The sequence below is a fragment of the Taeniopygia guttata genome, chromosome 18, assembly GCF_048771995.1.
Source record: "Taeniopygia guttata chromosome 18, bTaeGut7.mat, whole genome shotgun sequence".
Lineage (NCBI taxonomy): Eukaryota > Metazoa > Chordata > Aves > Passeriformes > Estrildidae > Taeniopygia > Taeniopygia guttata.
The window spans coordinates 9,465,346-9,484,229 of record NC_133043.1 but is presented as its reverse complement, the minus strand read 5'-3'; the positions used below and the strand labels follow the sequence as shown (position 1 = coordinate 9,484,229).

At 43.1% G+C, this 18,884-nt stretch overlaps 1 protein-coding gene across 20 annotated transcripts in view; it reads right to left on the bottom strand.

Moving 5' to 3' along the window:
* Positions 1-5,582: 5,582 nt before the first annotated feature.
* CACNA1G (calcium voltage-gated channel subunit alpha1 G) overlaps positions 5,583-18,884 on the bottom strand; it is a 143,164-nt gene continuing 129,862 nt past the window's right edge. For 14 of the 20 annotated variants that reach the window (XM_030287696.4, XM_030287700.4, XM_030287702.4 and 11 more), the window contains 4 exons: positions 16,431-16,565; positions 13,173-13,362; positions 10,538-10,707; positions 5,583-6,679 (listed from right to left, as the gene is read on the bottom strand). In XM_030287696.4, the coding sequence (XP_030143556.4) occupies positions 5,825-6,679; positions 10,538-10,707; positions 13,173-13,362; positions 16,431-16,565 (1,350 nt within the window). In that variant the 3' untranslated portion in view covers positions 5,583-5,824. The remainder of the gene's footprint in view (positions 6,680-10,537; positions 10,708-13,172; positions 13,363-16,430; positions 16,566-18,884) is intronic. The other 6 variants (XM_030287709.4, XM_041719895.2, XM_041719896.2 and 3 more) reach the window with 3 other exon arrangements.

Genomic DNA, 18,884 nt, shown 5'->3' with positions numbered 1-18,884 from the left:
CCTCGCCCGACGCCCACTAGATGGGAGCAGAACGCCGCGCTCGGTGCCTGCACCGCATCGCATCACCGCCACTCCTCCGGGCACCGGGGCTTGGTCCCCCAAAACTTCCCCGGCCTCAACCCTTTGATCTGCAGGATCCTCACTTCTGTCAGCTGGTCACAGCGGGTCCCTTACACCGTGCTGGTGGTGCTAAAGAGAGCCATCTCTTTAAATTGTTGTTTCCTGCTTTATTTTGGGGGTATTCTAGTGCAGGTCACATTTTAGACATGTTTCTGTGTCTCAGTTTGTATCGCTGGAACACCTGAAATACAGAAGGTACAAACAAGCCTTTCTTATTTTTTGTCGTGAAGGGCTTAGCAGGGCTCTGGCTGAGGGATGTGGTGTGCACACAGTGGGACACTGCTCTGCTGAAGCGGGACATGGTCACCTGTCTGAACCAAGAAATAAATTAAATTCGAAGTGCTGCTTCCCTAGGCATGGTTACCATTACATAGAAAGCAACCTGGTTCCATGTGGCATCCCAGTTCCTCAAGAAATGGAATAAAAAGTGCCACGCCCAAGCTCGGGAAATTGAGAGCACACCCATAAGCAGCTAGCCTGGATTGGAGCCTTTGAAAAACCACAGCAAAACTCAGCAGGAGAGCTTCATACAGGAACACTCACAAACCAGAGAAGAGAAACAAGCCTTCTCACAAGCTCCTCTGAACCCTGATGTTGGAAAGGGAGCGATTTGTTGTTGCCCATAAGGACCTGAATTCACCTAAGAGGAGAGAGGTGTGAAGAGCTTGAGGCTCTGCTTCCTTGGCTCAGCCCAGCTTACCTTCATGCCCTGTGGATCCTCCAGGATCAGAGGGCTGGGGAGACATTTCAGTGGTTCCAGCCTGGTGAGGTTGGCTCCACAGCCTGGACAACACAGACATATCACAAAGCTCACCTGGAGTGGATTTGCATGGGATTTTGAACAGATCCACATCTTCCCGCTGTTTAAGGTCTAGTATCCTTCCTGCTGTTTTCTACTGAGGGATGACTTTATCAAAACATCCTCTAGACAGCAAAACTGGTCTGGATGTCAGTTTAGGGCCTCTCCTGCTGCAGAGCAATCAGATCATTCCAGGCAGTGAGGAGCAGTGCCCAGTGTCTGGTTCCTCCTCCAGTGGCTGCTCCCCAGGGGAGAAGAGATCTCCCGTTAGGAGCTACACCTGTCATTCACTAAAAACACCTGAAGAGCCTTTGAACAAGGTCCTGTAATGACAGGACCAAAGGGGGAATGGCTTCAAACAGAAGGATGGCAGGTTTAGGCTAGACAGTAGGGAGAAATTCTTCCCTGTGAGGGTGGGGAGGCCCTGGCAAAGGTTGCCCAGAGAAGCTGCGGCTGCCCCATCCCTGGAAGTGTCCAAGGCCAGGCTGGACAGGGCTTGGAGCAGCCCAGGACAGTAGAAGGTGTCATTGCCCATGGCAAGGAGTGGGACTGGATGAGCTCTAAGGTTCCTGCCAACTCAAACCATTCTATGAAGTGTATCTGGTGGTACCTAAGCAGTACCTGAGCTCTGAGCCCCTGTTGCCCTTCAGCCCCCAGGCAGTGCCATGCCCGCCAACTCCTGCTTTGCAAGGAGTTAAATGACAGCAGGAGACGCTGCTGGATTTCAGGCTGGTAATCCCAAAGATGTGAATGAGTGAAAAAGTCCAGCATCTTCCTCTTCACAGACAAATCAGACCTGCCCCTTCTCCTCAGTCCTTTCTCCCCACTGACATCCTCAAGCCCTGCACAGAGCTGCTCCTGCCAGGGCAGAGCGATCCACAAGGGCACAGCCCATCGTCTTGCTGGTCACTCTGCACACCCTGGGCAGTGTCCAGGGCCAGATTTGCGTGCAGCCACATTAAACTGCCCCAAAAAGGGCCATCATTTCCCAATCTTCCTTCCAGCCTCCTGGCTGCTGCTGCTATCTGATACCTTCTGCAACTGTTCACAATTAAAACATGACCAAAGACTTGACTGCCTGGAGTGATACAGATTATCATCAGCAACGACAACAAAAAAAGGGAAATGCACTGTTGTTTTTCTTTTCAAAAGCTTTTAATAGGACTTTTTTTTTTTTTTTTGTCAGTTGTAAAGATTTACACTTCTTTTTTTCTTTTTTTTTTCTTTAAAAAAAAGGATCCAATCCTTTTTCCAATTTTCAAATCCAAATCAAATTTTCCCCATGAGTACCACCTTTTGTTGCCCCGACTAAAAGACCTCATTTTGGCCTATATACCTGATACAGTATAACAATATATTAACTATTAAATACAAAGTTCTGTCATATATACTAGGTTGTTATGGACATTGCTATGGTACTGCACCTACTCTACTCACCTTGCATAATAGTGTACATGGGTTATTATAGCCAAAGGGGCAGAAAAGGGGAGACTGGGGCATAGCCTAATTTACAGTGGTAATGCTTTTGTTTTTTTATTTTCTCCTTGAACACACCTAGTTCTGAGTGCAATCCACAGAAGTCAAAAACAGTGTTCTTTGCCCTCCTCCAAAATATCTACAGTACAAACCTCTAAGGAAGTTTTGAAAAATCACTTCTATGTGTGAGGGGCTGCAAGAACGGAATTTACATTTTTCCAGACATGTCTGCAATATCTTTTCCCCCATTGTGTCAGACTGGCAATAAGAAAATATCCTCCTCCCATCTGCATACAGTAAATCCACAGTAGTAAAGTGCTGGTGTGCTTGAATGAGCTGGAGAGCCATGCAACTATTCACCATGGACAGGGGCTGAGCTTTGGGGAGGGGGGGTGTTTTATGTGGATACAGTTCTTGGACAGTAATAGCACTGCAATATCATGGAATTCAGCTTAGCTGCCGACTCCCAAACACAACCTGCATGCAGGCTATGAACCTGTGCTCTGCGTGTTCTAACAGAGCAGGCCTGGCTCCAGGTTTATGAAAAGAAACTCGAAGATAAGAGCTGCTTCTGTTGCCAAAATGCTGTGCAGACTTTTAACAATTTCTCTATAGATTTCTACAAAAATATAAAAAATTCTATCAACATAACCATTCTACAGAATTCCTGTGGAGTTTGTACATTTTGTTTAAAAAAGTCAAATTCTATAAAACCCCCCCAAAGGTATTTTAAAATGATTTGATTATTATTGCACGCGCTGCAGTACATTTGTATTTGTCTTTCAAAAGGGCATCTAGAAAAAAACTAATCTGGTTTAGAAAATAATCTATTTTACATGTATTTCTTTTCCTGAAAGCATCACCATAGAGTTTCTTTTATTTGCTAGTCTTTACTGAATATTCATGTATGATGTTAACTTTTTTGTTATTTCCACAAACCTTGTCAGTAGGCAAAACCCCAAACATTAAAATAGAAGACCGTTAGACTTTCTGTTTCTGTTGAACATTTGGATTAACATCGTATCACTGTATTGTGCCATGATTTCAAGCTAAAACATTCAGTGGGTTTTTTGTAAGGAAGGATCTGAAGAGTAGAATCATTCCAGCTAAGTGAACACTACCCTAATCATTGAGGAACCAGGAATGGCAATTTTAGTGGCCTAGCTAGTTTCCCAAGCTATTTAGCACATGTAAAAGGAAAAGCTAAGGCTTGTAATGGGTGTAAAACAAAAAAAGGGATTAAGAATATTTCTCAGGCTTAATGCACTGTAATTTTATTATTTCCTTAAATATGATCTGAGAGAAGAACTGATGAAAGGGTTGTTTGAAATCATTGCTTTAGACAGGCTTAACTCTGGATTTGGGCTGGCATATCAAAGAGAGCAGGCTCTCTATGGGCCTGTGGTGAAGAGGGGAAAAATGTCCCAGCCAAGACTTAATCTAACTGCAGTAAATAGTACAGAATGTTAATCCTCCTTCTTCAAATACACTGATTGCCTGACTTCCTGCTGAAAGCCCTTACATTTCTTCTGGACATGTAAATCAGTAGGGATTGTTTATGGAGTAAACATCCTCAAGTGAAAACAAAGGGGCTTAGGACCTCACATAGGCTGTGGGGTACGAACAGCATCTTCTCCTTGTGTCTACACTCCAAGCTGATGCAGATACACGTGGTGGAAACAGCCTCATTTCTGAATGGTTAAAAAGCTGAACATCAGCACGTTGTAGTGATTTGCAAAGATTGGTAGTTCTCAAAAAGTTACAAACTCCCGACTGACAGAATTAGCACAAATCCTCCTCCTGCCTGCGCTGGCACGATCTGTGGACTTGGTTTCAAGCCTGTGACTATTGGCACACTTCAAAGCATGCCTGCAGTCTAATTTAGCTTACATCTTAATGTGAGTTCATGGAAGTGGAGTGGAGTTAATGTCTGGCTTCCATCAGTCATGTGAGGAGGGGGAGGTGTTGAATGGGGCCAACCTCGCGTGGTTTTCGGGCTGCGCTGTCCAGTTTTACAGATTGCTTTTGGCAGAGGATGTTAGCACAGGAGTAAACAGGTAATTTTGAGATGATTGATGTTATAAAATAAGGACATGAATTCTGGGTTTATTCACTTTGTATCATCATGTTGCTGCTTAAGGCTATTGATAGATTGGAAATCAAATTTGCAGTCGGGGTCATGTAAATTAACTCTAGCAGTGATAGCAAAATACCTGGCTATTTTACTGAAAATCAGCAGTCATTTCAGTACCTGCAGACTTTCTCCCATGTAATCGGTAAAATAACTTGCAGAAGTGCCTTGATTCAGTAGAACATGAGCATATGATTTTAATTTTCAAGAATTACTTTAATATGATCAGCCTCCAGGCATTCTAGGCGAGAGCTTAACTTTAGGCATGTGCTTAAGCCCATTGTTGTGCCATGTCTGCCCTGAATTCACTCACTGCAAGTCTTAAACTTGATCTCACTCTCCTTTCCACAGAGTGCAGAGAGGAGGAGCTCCACTGAACACAGAGGGATGAGGGAGGTGTAAAACTCAGCAAAATTAAAAGTCCATCCTGGAGACACTGCAAAAACATCTCGGAAGTGACCACAGGCCTTTGTTGTCTGTTTCCTAGCAATGTATGAAAATTAACCATTGACATGGTCTTGTGAATTGCCAGTGGATGATCTATAACATCCACTGATTCTTTCATAATTCAATATCTTGTACTATTAAATGGCTCTGCCTTCACCATCTTCAGGCATCAGCATGTTGGACCTTCCTGGGTCTGAGCACTTGCTTTCATACTCTGAATGTCAATTTTATGCAAGAATGGAATATTTTGTTTAAAAATTGCGACTGCGTTTGTGTACTACGCAAACAATTGTTTTCCCAGAATATCACTGAAGTTCAAGGGGAAAAATAAATTACATTAAATAATCCTTATTTACTGCTGACTGTGGCATACATTTCCTCTGTAATGCACTAATTGGCTACATTTTGTGCTTTGCAAAACAAAATGAAACCCAAACAAAAAACCAAAACAAAACAAAAAAAAAAAAAAAAGAGAAGGGATTAAATATATACTTTTTAGGTTAAAATATTTGTAAAAACCAACGTTATCTCAGAAATATTCTGAGACACATAAAATAGAAGAAAATTAAATGAGTCTTTAGTCACAAAATGTACTACATCCCGCAATACTAGATTCAATTAATTTAATAAAATATAATATACATATAGATTCTGCACATTGTATTGCTTTTACCTAAGCAGAACATATGCTTAAGTAAGCGTGATATAGGTTAACCACTCTTTTAACCAGCTGGTTCTTTAATCTTTCTTTGGAAATTTTTTACCCAGTGCCATTTTGGAGTACAGAGTTTTTAAATTTTTTTTCTATTACATGAAAGGAAGAAGACATTTGGCACCAACAGAAAAGTAACTCAGGGGTCCATTTCGGTTTGATCAAAGGAAAAGCTAGGAAGTGTCAACAAGTCTTTCTTTGGGGTAGGAGATGTTGACATACTGTCTGGAAGCAGTGAATCCCCTATATCCATGGAATCCTTGGACTCACAGGATGGAGCACGCCTCCTCAAGCAAACGTCTCCACTGGCAGGTGAGATGCTGTGGGGTCCTCTAGGTACCAAACTCTGCCCGTCAGGTGGATCTATAGATATACAGGGAGGGCTCAGTTTCTTCTTCTGTCGTGTACCTTGCAGGCATTCCATCTCACTGACCACCTGACTTATAAAGCCAGAGGAGCTGGATGTGGAATGGTGCTGAGGGCTGTTTTCTATGGAACAAATCTCTATTGAATGTCTCCTTTGATCATCTAACCAAGAGGGTGTTTTTTTTAGCAGCCCCTGGGTGTCTACACTGTGGTATTTCTTCAGGTCCTTCAGTACCACGTTGCCGGTATTGCCCACGTTCCTCTTAGGCGTGAGAGGCTGACCCTCCGAACAGGCACTCGAGGCTGTGCAAGTTTCTGAAGTGAAAGGCTCTGAGGAGCTGTTGATTTCAGATACTTCTTGGTCCATTGAATCTTCAGGGGTCTCCTGATACGAGTCTGCACAAGCACAGGATGCTGGTGCCTGCTTTGAAATATTATACTGATTGTGGGAATGCTGCTGCGTATGGACGCTTGCCCGACTCCAGGCAGCCAACTCATTCACTTCCGAGGGCATCAGAGCCACTGGTGACTCCTCCTTGGGCACAGTGGGAACGTTTGGGTCAGAGAGTTCACTCACCTCGGTGTGGAGATTCTCCTTGCTGTCCAGAGAGTCGTTCCTTATAGCCATCTGTACCAGAGTGCAGAGGGGTTGGGGAGGAGAGGAGTTGCCAGGTGAGAGAGACAGACCAAACAAAGGTTAGTACAGGCAAGGCACAGCATTTACAGGGCACTCAGCTCTGAGATCCCTCAGCACAGACCCACTGATCCATCAGCACAGACCCACAGACCCAACACAACAACCTGTGTTGTGGGTTCTACCAATTCCCATTGTCAGGGACCTGTGGGTTTGTCCCTGTGTGACAGCCCTTCACTCTTCCTAAATGGCTGACCTTTAGCTTTCTCCTTTAAGGATGGAGGGCTGCAAAACCTGAATGCTCCCACCCAAACTTACTCACGCTCTTGTTATGTAAAGGATGAAGGTCTACAGCAAAGCCCTTGATAATTTCAGCAGCCCAGGTGTGAGCAGGAGAGAAAGATCTGCAAGTGAGCCTGTGTGTTCCTTTCTCTAGCTCAGGTGATGCTGAGGACCTGGAATAGGATCCTCAGAGCCAGTAACACCAGAGCAAGCCCGCTGTGTGCCAGCATGAAGGCAACAGCCTGTCCCTGGCTTTGGTCCCTAGGCTGGAGCCAGGACTCTGCACCATCTTATGGCAGGAGCTGGAAACACTGGAGTCCAAAGCTGGACTAATAATAATCCATAATTATTTCAATTCATTCTGATGCTTAAGTTCAGGCTTCCTGAGGGACATTTTGCCTTGGCTGTCTGGAGCCTTACGCAGCATCTGTGCCCACTGGCAGAGGGAACCTTGGGCATGTTCTGAAGGGTTCATTTGTCAAAAGGGCTTGTCAAAAAGGCTTTATAAATCTGCCACATTAACTGGCCCTTAGAGGCAGAGTATCCATTTGAGAACACTTGTAATTGATCTTAAAGACAAAAATCTTCACAGGAAAATTTGGAAAAAATGCATACACCTGGTCCCAGTCATTTAGGAAACTGCAAGGAGATGAAATGATGAAATTCCTCATGCTAAGGAATACTTTTGTGACAAATCACCCCAAAATCATCATAAGCTTTTATAAATATTGTCCCACAAGGATCATTTGAGACAAATGATCTCTATCCAGCAAAGCTCTCATCAGCTGCAGTGTGTCCATGTGTGCACAAAAACACCATAGTCTATTGTAGCATCTGCACATTGCACTCCCTTTGTCAATGGGGACAGCTCAGGGAATATTTAATATGGCAAACAATTTCATCCAGTGCTGACGAACCCTTTCTAGTTAAAATTTCACAGCATAATGCTGGCAATTAATCAGTCAGGAATGAAGTTATTCTGGTCTCCTCAGCACCAGTAGTTTTAATGAGTATTTGGGAGAAAAAATTATGTTCATATCCTGAAAAGAGACACAGACCACACAGAAGTTGAATACAGAAGCAAAAAGTAATTGTTGTCATTACTTTTGCTTGCACACCAACCTGTGTTGCACACCACGACAGTATTAGTCACCACCAGCTCTTTCTTTCTCTATGATACAGGCATCTGTGGTTGTTGTTAGTAGTAATAGTACAAATGTTTTACTGGTTTTAATGGTTTGTTTGAAAAATAAAAGGACCCTCTGCCATTGCAGAGGGGTGTACACCTGTAGCAGCCACAGCTTGGTGTGGGCTACACTTTTGATACACAGTCCTGGAACTACAAAATCAATATAAGTTTAATTTCAGGTGGAATTCCTCTGGAGAAAAGCCTTTGTGCCATGCACTGCCAAGGAGTGCAATCCTCAGCAGGAATGTTCTCCCAAAGCATCCGATCCACTCATCTTCCTCTGCAAGTGCATCGCTAATTGTCAAACACTCCGGAGTCTAAACTGGACGTTACTGTGGGGGCTGTGCTTGCTCAACAGCACTCTGGAGGGAAAGGGAGGTTAAACACACAGGATTTAATGCTCAGGGAAAGTGCAAGGACCAGGTATGTGATGGACAAGGTTTATCTAGTTTGGATTCAGGAGAGGAGAGGGCATGAGGGGAAGGGAAAGGGAAAGGGAAAGGGAAAGGGAAAGGGAAAGGGAAAGGGAAAGGGAAAGGGAAAGGGAAAGGGAAAGGGAAAGGGAAAGGGAAAGGGAAAGGGAAAGGGAAAGGGAAAGGGAAAGGGAAAGGGAAAGGGAAAGGGAAAGGGAAAGGGAAAGGGAAAGGGAAAGGGAAAGGGAAAAAGAAAAAAAAAGCCAAATCAGAATTGCATGCAGTATATGTAAAGATAAGGATAAATGGGTACTGAAAACCAAACTGCTTTGCCAGTTTAGGCTATTTGATGTGTTAGTGGTAGCAATAAAAAGTAGTCAAGTAGAGAGCACTTGAGCAAGCAGAAGTGCTGGGGCTGTAAAGGGAACTTTGCCTCTTAAAGGACCAAGTTTCCCAGTGTCTGGCCATCTAGATTGCAGTTAACAAGGACAGCAATATCACCAGAACAACCTCGCTGCTCCCATTAGCCAGCCTGGGAGCTCCCTGCTGCTCAGGAGCCTGCCCAAGGCAACCCCTCACGGCTTTGCCCATGGACTGTATCTGCTCACTGCCACAAAACTCTTCACTCTCTGATCTGTCACTCCAAGGGCATGTTCATGTCCCTGCATGAGCAAGGAGAGGGAGGAAAGGAGGGCAATAAATTGACTTAAACATATGAAAAGGTCTTCAAAAAGAAGCCGTCAAAGATGTGAACAAAATTAGACTGGAGAAGATGGCTAACATGGTAATTTATTCCGGCTAGGTTGCTTCAAAAGGATGGGTCTGTTATTCATCAGAAAGCAAGAGAGAGTGGTTATGAACTGGAATCATGACATCAATTAGTTTCCCCATTAGTGGTGATTGGGATAGCTGGCCAACCCCATGCAAATGAAGACATGTAAGGAATTTCTTATGTCAATTTAGTATTACGGACTAATGTAATTGTTAACCTTGGTACTTCTCATCCATTTTTAGAGCTTAATGAATCAACTGTCTAATTTGTCAATGTTGATTAAAAGATTAAAGAAATGAGAATATTTTTATACAGGAAATAAATTGCTTTTGAAAAAATAGAACTGATCCCCTTTGTGTATATAAAATCAGGCATGGAAATACTGAATAAAGCAGAGGTTTTGAATCAGATGTGCTTCTGGTCCCGGTTCAGCTGCACAATCATTGAAATGTGCTTAAAAATGTGAGAGTGAAGCACAAGTTTAAGTATTTTACTAAAAAAAAGATAAGTCTAAACTTATGCTTCCAATCAACCAGACTGGAATCTTTGATTAGATCCCTTAGATCTTTGATTGAATCAGGATTTAAATCAATGCCAGGCAAAAACCAGAGATAAAACTGGCTGCAAAATAAAACATGTTCTGCTGTGCATAAAGTCAGACTTTTTAAAAGCTCACAGTTGATGGAAAAATATTTTAATTTTCAATTCTCACTGTAAAACCAGTATACTTTTCATGATGGTTTTGTGTATGAGATAACCAATTTCCACAAAACACTTCTCTTTTGGAAAACCAGAGGAGTTAGAGGAGGGGTGGCCTGGGATGGAGCCTGCAATTCTTGTGTCCTTTCAAGCACCAAAAAAATCACAGCAGTTAAGAATGAGTTCCTCAACCCCAACGAGCCCCTGGGGAGCATTTGGCTGCATTTATGAAGGGGATTAAAAAAAAAATAAAGTGCTAACAATGTGGAGAACATTTAGGCATGTTGCCAAAGGACATGATACTCATCATGCATGTTTTTAGGAGACTCCTGGATGCCTTTCAGATCAAAAACCACCAACCATTTTGTTATTGCTGTAGGAGAATTACAGTTCTCTGGAGGTTTCTCTGTGAATCCCTCCTTGAATTTAAAGCACGGTTAACCAGGAAATGCATCAATATAAAAGCCCAGCAGGTTTATGATCATAACTCTGCTTACCTGTCTGCGGAGCAGCCTTTCAGCAGAAGGGGAGTGTACCTGCTGGGAGATCCGGGGCTTGCTCTCCCCCACCAAATGGTTGGGAGCTCTTGCAGGGTGGAAATGGTCCTTTGGGATTTGCAGGAGGGAGCTGGTGTCTGCCGGCTGTGACTGCACCGACGCCTTTGAACCTTGCACGGGGAAGAGGAGGCAGAAATGGGACACGTTCATCCAAGGGCTGTGTCCCAACCCCAGTGACCTCCCAGGGGAAACTGCTCTGTTGCATCTTGGATCACACAGGCACAGCAAAACCACTGAATTCAGCAACTGGCTCTCCAAAACTGGGGGAAAAAAACCTCCCATCTACTAATAAATTACTCCAGCATCGTCTATTATTTCATTTTTCTTGGCATTTTCCCCTGATGCAACTGGGACTAGCTCCTGTTGAGAACAGAAGACAAGGAACTACAAGTTCATCTGAACTGGCAATTCCTGCATCTTTGCTTTTGGGCCAATAACTACGCAGGCAGCCTCACTTCTGAGCACTGCAAACATCTGATTTTAAAAGGCTCTAGAAGGTGTCTCCATGCCTGAGCCTGCATGGAGACCAACTTCTGGGATTTCCAAACCAGCATGCGTACACTGGAAATGAAGTGAAAGGGAAGAGCACCTGGCAGCTCTCAAGGCTGGTTTTACAAAGCCTCCCAGAAGAAGGAAACATCCTCTCCAGCCTCTTCGTGACCCTTTGTGGTTGCTGGCCACTACTTCTAAAAGGTTTGAAACTCTGTGTACTCCCCTCACACACAGGCTCAATGTTTTTCAAAACAATTCATTTAATCTGGACTGTATCCCAGAGAATCTCATTTGTCCTGGAATCTTTCCCAGAGCAACAGCCCCATTACCAAGGAGTATTCAAACAAATGCCTCCTGCAAGTGCCAGTGTTTCTGACAACAAAACCTTCTCAGCTTGAAATATTATGGTTTGGTTGTGGTGATTTATTAGAGGCGCCTGGCACCTCTTGCTGTCTTCACTGCACTCTACAATATTACAAATATTACAAACTGTAAACAGGTGACTTCCCCCACCCTGAAAAGCTGTGACATTGCAGGTGCCAGAGGACAGTGATACGTCAGAATCTGGGGACCTCACACACCTCCCAGCACTCTGGCCTGCTTAAGATGATTGGAATTTCACCAGCAGGAGAAAAACAGAAAAGGTTTAATTGCTTAATGTGGTTATAAGACATCAGCTTTACTTCTCCAAAGTATTTCTGCTACATCTCAGTGGAACAGTTGTTCCTGTGGATATACGAGGGGGCAATGCCTGTCCCCAGAAATCTGGGGCTGTCAGATAGGGCTGTTCAGGGTCTCCAAACTGAAACTGGGAAGCGAAATTTTGAAAAAGAAGGGAATAATAAATTACCTAGTCCCTTACTGACGTAGTTTTTGTTCAAGACAATGCAAATACACCCCAATTAAGGGTCAACAATGAAGCACTGGAAATTCCCTCTCCAGCAAACATATTGTGTGGTCAGGAATTTCTTGACTGTTACAGAGACCCATAAATTCTAGCTCATCTGAAGGTAATGGGAGATTTGCTATTGCTTTCAATGGGATTTTAGCTGCACCATTAGCATTGTGTACAAACAGGTTCTTCAAAACACCACTCTTGACCTTGAAGATTGTGTATTGTGGCAGAGATTTTTCACAACACCAGATTCATTTGCCTTCCTTGTGCCCACTTTTTTTTTTGCTTCTGTTCAACAGTCGCTATTCATCCAAATTCTTATTACTATGCAAATTTCAACATCTTATTTCTAATCTGTTCAAATCTCCTACCATTCTGAACATTGCTGAAATTATGTTTTGCTTAGAGGCTTTCAAATGGCAATGCTTGTAAAAACTTCCCTGTCTTATTGGTGACAAATTTCTAAAATGATGGCACGTACAGACAAATTAAAGGTGGCTCCATTCACTTGCCAGCCCCAAGTAACCCCTGGCAGGCAGAAGAACTGGGGGCAGAGGGACAAGCCCTGGGAGGCAGCTGCAAGCACAGGGACAGAGGTGCAGGCAGGGAGAGCCCTCGCTGTACCTAAGAATATCTCTGAATTTAGCTGCAAGATGTATATCCCAGCCATGCACATTGGGCAGAACAATTCCACACTCTCTCGTTTTCCCATTTATCTCACACCAACATGTCTCTCAATTCATATTTATGTTCATTTTACAGGCATTTAGAGACACCTTCTTCCCATCTTTCATAGATGTTCCCAGACAGAGCTTCTGAACTGCTGCAAAATACAGACAGGAGGAAATATTTCTCTACTGGGATTTTTCCTCTGGGGCCTGGTGGGACAGATGGAGCCAGGCTGTAGGGACTGTAACCTTAGGGAACCAGGCAGGAGACAATCAGTGTTGAGCCAGGCCAATGTCACATTGCCAAACAATTCTGAGGAATGGAGTTGCCTTAAACAGGGGCTTTGTAAATTATGGAGGGTCTTTGCAAGTTATGGAGGGGTTTTTTCACAGCCCTTCCAAAGGTCTAGACACACAACTGGAAACCCATGGCAATTTTCCTGCTGAAGAGCTTGGGAAACCACAACTCTTGCTTGTTGGAAAATCCTACTCTTGTCCCAGCTGGGAGATGTGTGTGTACCTGACTGGGACTTGTGGTGTGCGGGTCTCCTGTCGCCCAGGGAGGCAGGGCTGGGGCTGGAGTAGGGCGGCTGGAACATGTAGCTGTCGTTCGGCAGCGAGTGCGTGCGTCCCACCGAGGGCTTCCTCACGCTCAGCAGGTCCTTGCTGGGAGACAGGGTCAGCGTGGCGTCCTTGGAGCGGGGATCGGCCTGAGAGCAAGAAAAACGTGAGGAAGGCAGGCCTGGGAGGGTGGGGAAGAGGAGAAACGCCCGGAAACGCGCGCGAATTGCAACCAGGATGGCGTGATGGGCATGCACAGGGTGCACGGATGGATCTACCAGGGAATCATCCCCCTCGCTGGGGTGGGCAATAAACTCTCACACAATGGATCACACAGACAGGAAGCCACAACGCGGGAATAAACCATGACTATTTCAGAGATATGCAATGAAGGCATCATGCCTCAAGGCCAGCAAAGGTCACGTGCTTGGCAGAACTTTGACTCTCCCTAGGTGCCCTCATCAGCAAGGCAGGCTTTTGCAAAGGTGAGTAGTTTCCTCTTCTGACAATAAAAGAAAGAAAAACAAACAAAAGAACCCCAACTCAAATGCAAAAGCTAGTTTATAAAAAATACTTTCTGTTCTGGCTCACAGCACAATTTTATTGGATTTTCTTCTCACATAATGAATAACTAAACCTATTTTATTGAAAAGGATATCCAAACCTACTGCTTCAGGGTGAAAGCCATTCTCTAATTAGAAGGGATCTAATGCAAGCAAGGGTTATTGTGTGTATGTTGACTGTGGAATTTTTACAGCCAAAGAGACTCTTGGAATGGGCAGCCCCAGAGGCAATATTGAGTGGATTCAGGTCTGATTTCATAAGAAAATATCTCCATCCCAGAAATGTTCTTGGGTGGTATTGTCTTGGAAAGTATTAGCAAAAATGGAAGCAAAGTCATCTTCCCAGTGTATTTCTGATGAAACAATTATTTAATTGTTAAAATATCTCAAGTGAAAAACACAGGAACATGTTTGTACCACTGTAGTCTAGTAGAGTATTTGGCTGATCATTTGGGGAAAACTTTAGATCTTATTTTCTGAAAAATTTTTCCTTCACTCAGTGCATTACAGGTTTTGTGGAATCAACACAGATTTTTTTTTTTATCCCAATTTTATCCTTCAGTCATAAAAACAAAATTTCATGATGGCATTTATTTGCACAAGAAACAGGATGAGATTAAAAGGAATTTGCAAAAAAAAAAAAAAGGAGGAAAAAAAAGAAGAAAAGACAGGGAAGAGAAAAAAGAAAAGGAGATCACCATTGCAAATTTAATGAACAAAACAGGTCTGCACTGCCACACAGCATTTGTTTCAGTCCTTGGGAAACTGCTGATTTGGAGCTTGGACACAGATTAGATAAGGGAGTCTGCAATCTCCTGGTACAGCTCAGGGAAGGAGAGCAAAACCTGTGCTGGTAAAGCTGAGAGTTTGGATTTGGGAATCTCTCATCCCTCCCTGCCTTCCCCTTCTACCCACTTCATGCTGTTTTGCTGTCATACTACTGAGCTAAAAGCAGAAAAAGTAGCCTGAAACCTGAGATCTCAAACTCAGACCCATTTGAACCTGAACATGAGAACTTGGATTTGAGACCCCATCCAAATCCAACCTTCAGTGAACTTCTAGGATTGTTGACTGGATCCAATATGGGTTATTTCCACTTTTGGATCATCTTGGGGGAAATCCCATGAGTGAAATTCATGAAAACCATTGAAAATGGCTGTAAAATGATCTTCCCAGGTCAGGCTACAGAGCAGTGGGAGCACAGGACTTTTTGGTTCAGTGGTACTTTTCAAAAACATCTTGTTTTGGCTTGACTGAAAATCAAATTCAAGTTTTCATTGAACCAAAAAAAAAAAAAAACCTCAAAAAACAAACCAAAAAAACAAACCAAAAAAACAATACAAAACGAAAAACCAAACCAACCAAACAAACAAAAAATCCACAAACCAGATAATTTTCAACTAAAGCCACATCTAAATGAAGTGTAAAAATATTGCAATTAGAAGAGATTTCAATGAAAGCTTGCAGTTTTTCAGGGGTTTGGGCAACTGTTGCCACCAAATACTTTTTTGGTATTGATAAAAATTCACAAAACCCTTTGTTCAATGCAGTTTTGCTTTTTTTTGGAGAGGTGAGAAAAAAACATCTTTCCTGGCTGTACCTTTTAGACTTTGCAGTGCTGTCAAACAAAGTTGTCTAATCTGATTGAAAACTAGGAGGATTTCTCATCTGTCCAACTCTCCATACTAATTTTGAAACAAAAAGCATTGTACAAGAAGTAAAACGGAATTACAAAATCTTTTGCACAGGATGCCATGAAGCATGATGGGAAATATTGTCACGGTTTAAAAGATTTTTCTCAAGTAAGTGCTAATTAGGATGACAGTCAACTAATATGGCAGAAAATTTATGAACAACACAAACATCCAAAGGTAGGTACATGAACAACAACAAAGAAAACAAGAATGATCTAAAAATTTGGGAAAGGAGTTATGTCTGTTTTACAGCAGAAAAAAAGCACTTGACTGCTACACAGTTAAAAATGTCTAATGTTTCAAAGAGGAGATGGTGAAGGCAGGGTTCAAAATACTGGTTATGTCAGTCAAAAAAACACTGAATAGTCTTTTTTTTTTTTTTTTTTTTCCAGCATAATGACTATAAGAAAGAATTTGCACAAGTATCATGTTGGAGAGATCCCCATTTGATATTTGTAAAAGAAACAGGCTGGCACCAATCATGCAAAAAGCCTTGTGTTGCCTGTGTTCATAATGACAAAAATCCACTCCAAACCGAAGTGTTGGGGCTGACCCTCCAGCAGAGGACATGGGTCAGTAGCTCACGGGTGTCTCTTCAGGCAGTATCACTGATTTGTTTCAGATGGGGAGGAAATTTCAACACTAATGCTTTCCAAAGCCTTTTTTTTTTTTTTTTTACTACTAATTTTACTTGTAGAAAACAAACTGTTTATACATAAGACACCAAAAAAAAAAAAAATTTGAAATAACCACTCATTCTTTGCAAGGAGCTAAGATTGTGGACAAGAGTGACAAAACCCAGGACATAATAGCATTAAGGACAGCATCCTGTTCAGGAAAGGGGTTGGTGCTGTTTGGGAAGGGGCTGGAACTGGAAATGCCAATGGGCAGGTGCAGAGAGATGGGAGCAGTATTTCGAACCCTGTAAACATCAGACTACACAGCGACCAGTGTATGTACATTGCTTTCCAGAGCATTAAGTAAGTGTGTTTTAATGTCATCAGGAAAAGAGTCATCCGTCAGAGCTAAGGACCAGGACTTTTCAGAGAGAATATCTGACGTCAGAGATAGAGCCTCCATCTCAGCTAGAGGGATCTAAAGGGAGAAATGATTAAACATAAGAAACCAGGACACAAATATTTTGGAAAAGAAAACTAAAAAAAAGAAAAAAAATTATCATAATCGAAATAGTTCTAGACACTAAAGCAATATCCCTGCAGTGGGAGAAACTACATCATACACATTGTTACCAGGGACAGAACATTAAAGAAATTAAATATAATGAAGAAATTAAAAAAGGGGCGGTACATTCATACTTCAGTGCTTAGCAAGGATCTGGGAGGGAGGTTAAAACCATACACTAATGCTAGCATTGCATTTTGCTGTTCTTCTGTCTATATGAGGAAGCAAAAGAACACTGCTCTCATAATGGAGAGATTCCTCCTCTTGGCTGTGATCAAATACAAGTGGTTTCAAGATCTGATTTCTCTGAAGTTGTACCCCGCAGTAACCATCCTGGTTTCTAAGATAAACTTGTTTAGTCTCTAAAGATTCCCCAACAACTAAACCATCTTTTCAGCCTTTCCCTGTGCCACAGGGAAGCTGCAGGGACCACCCCCAAGAGGCAGGTGGGACCATAATTCACTTCCTCCTGGTTAAAAAGGCACGGGGAGAAACTTAAAACTTTATTTTGGTCAGAAAACCCCTTCCTGGTGGTTTCAGCTCATTTTGGCTGGCTAGAGAGCCCCCAGTGACACCAACAACTGACCTACTAAAACAGGCAGCTGCATTTTTCAGCCCCTCAGGCCTGGCCCCAGCTTTCTGCTCTGGCACTGAGAAATCCTGACTTGGGAATTGGCTCTACACAGCCACACTCCTGTTTTCATGCATCTTGCATGAATGGATCCCCACTGAAGACATCCAAACAATCTATAAATGTCCTTATCAAATCATTGAGGAAGCTTTCTCCCTAGACACAGAAGTCTTTCTATAAGAAATGTGAAAATGTCACTTCAGATTTTGGAGGAAAAAGAGGGGAAAAGGGGACAGCGGCATCTCCCCCAGAGCAGCAGCTCTGCTGCCAGGCACTGTAAGAGGGGGTGTCTGCCCTGCAGCAGGCTCAATCCTCCCCAAATCCCCTGCCTGGACACAGTGCTCACGATACCAGGAATGGCATTTCGTCAGGTAACCTCCAAACCCAGCTCACACTCACAGGGGCTGCCTGCTCTTGGCAAGTCCCAGGTGCTTCCTTTTCAGTTCTCACTGTGCTTTTTTCTTTTTTTTTTTTTGCCATCCTCTTTGCTTGAAAAGTCTTCCAGCAGCAATAAATCTTCCAAGAGAAAACAGAGAGGCCCAGATCTCTTGCATTGAAGTTGTCAAAGGACTCGGTTTTCTCACTCTCAGAAATGGCAGCCGCGGGATGGAACAAACCCAGCGATGAGTGAGCCTGGAGAGGCTCAAAATTCAGCTGAGATAAGTAAGAGGGTTGGACTCCTCTCATCTAACCTCGGCTTTGATATCTCTTCTAGCACACTTATCTGCTGGCAATGGATGAGAGAGATGATTTGGAGCCCCTGACTGAATATGAGGCTCCCCTAAAAGGCATCACTGTGAAGGCTCCAGCCTAAGGACAGGAATCCCTACGAGGAACCCACCCCCCAGAGCCAGGGAAAAGCTGTGCTGGGCTCCAGCAGCTCCTGCCTGCTGGAGCTGCCTTGCTGGGAGTTGCTATTAATCAGGTTGCTTTCAGCAAGTCTCAGCACTGCTCTAAATTCCTGAATTGCCTGAGAACATGACAAATGGTGCAAACAGAAAAGCCAAAATGTAAACAAAACATCACCCCACTTCAGCCTTCCCAAACCCAAAATTGAGTTTGAAGCCGTCAAAACATTTTGTTGGAAACATCCAACTGATTTAGACCAGTTTTAATTATAGATGGGGGGGGGGGGGGAAGAAGCTTAAATTTTAAAAGAAAAAGCCATTGCAAACTGGAATGCTATATTTTTTCATTACAGAAATGTCAAAACAAACCCATTTTTTTTGCTGCTGCAGCACTTTCTGGTGAAAAATGTTGTGACAAAAAAATTTTCAACCAGCTCTCACTGAGTTTCCTACTGGCCCTCTGTCTTCCCTGCCAAAACTACTGTCTCCATTCCTCTGGCAATTATTAGGGACAACCACTTCCTATAGCCTAATAGACTCTAGGATGCAATATGGAGCAATCAGAGGGAGACATGTAATCCTGCTATATAAAGATCTGCAGTAGGATTTCATTTTACCTAAGCTTGTTCCTTTCCTCTAATGAACCATCAAAAGTTGGGTAATTTAGAGTGTCACTGAGCTCATAAACAAGCACACTGATTTAACGAGAAGATTTCTGCTATTTTTAGCCGGGGAGGGGTGAGGGGGGAAAAT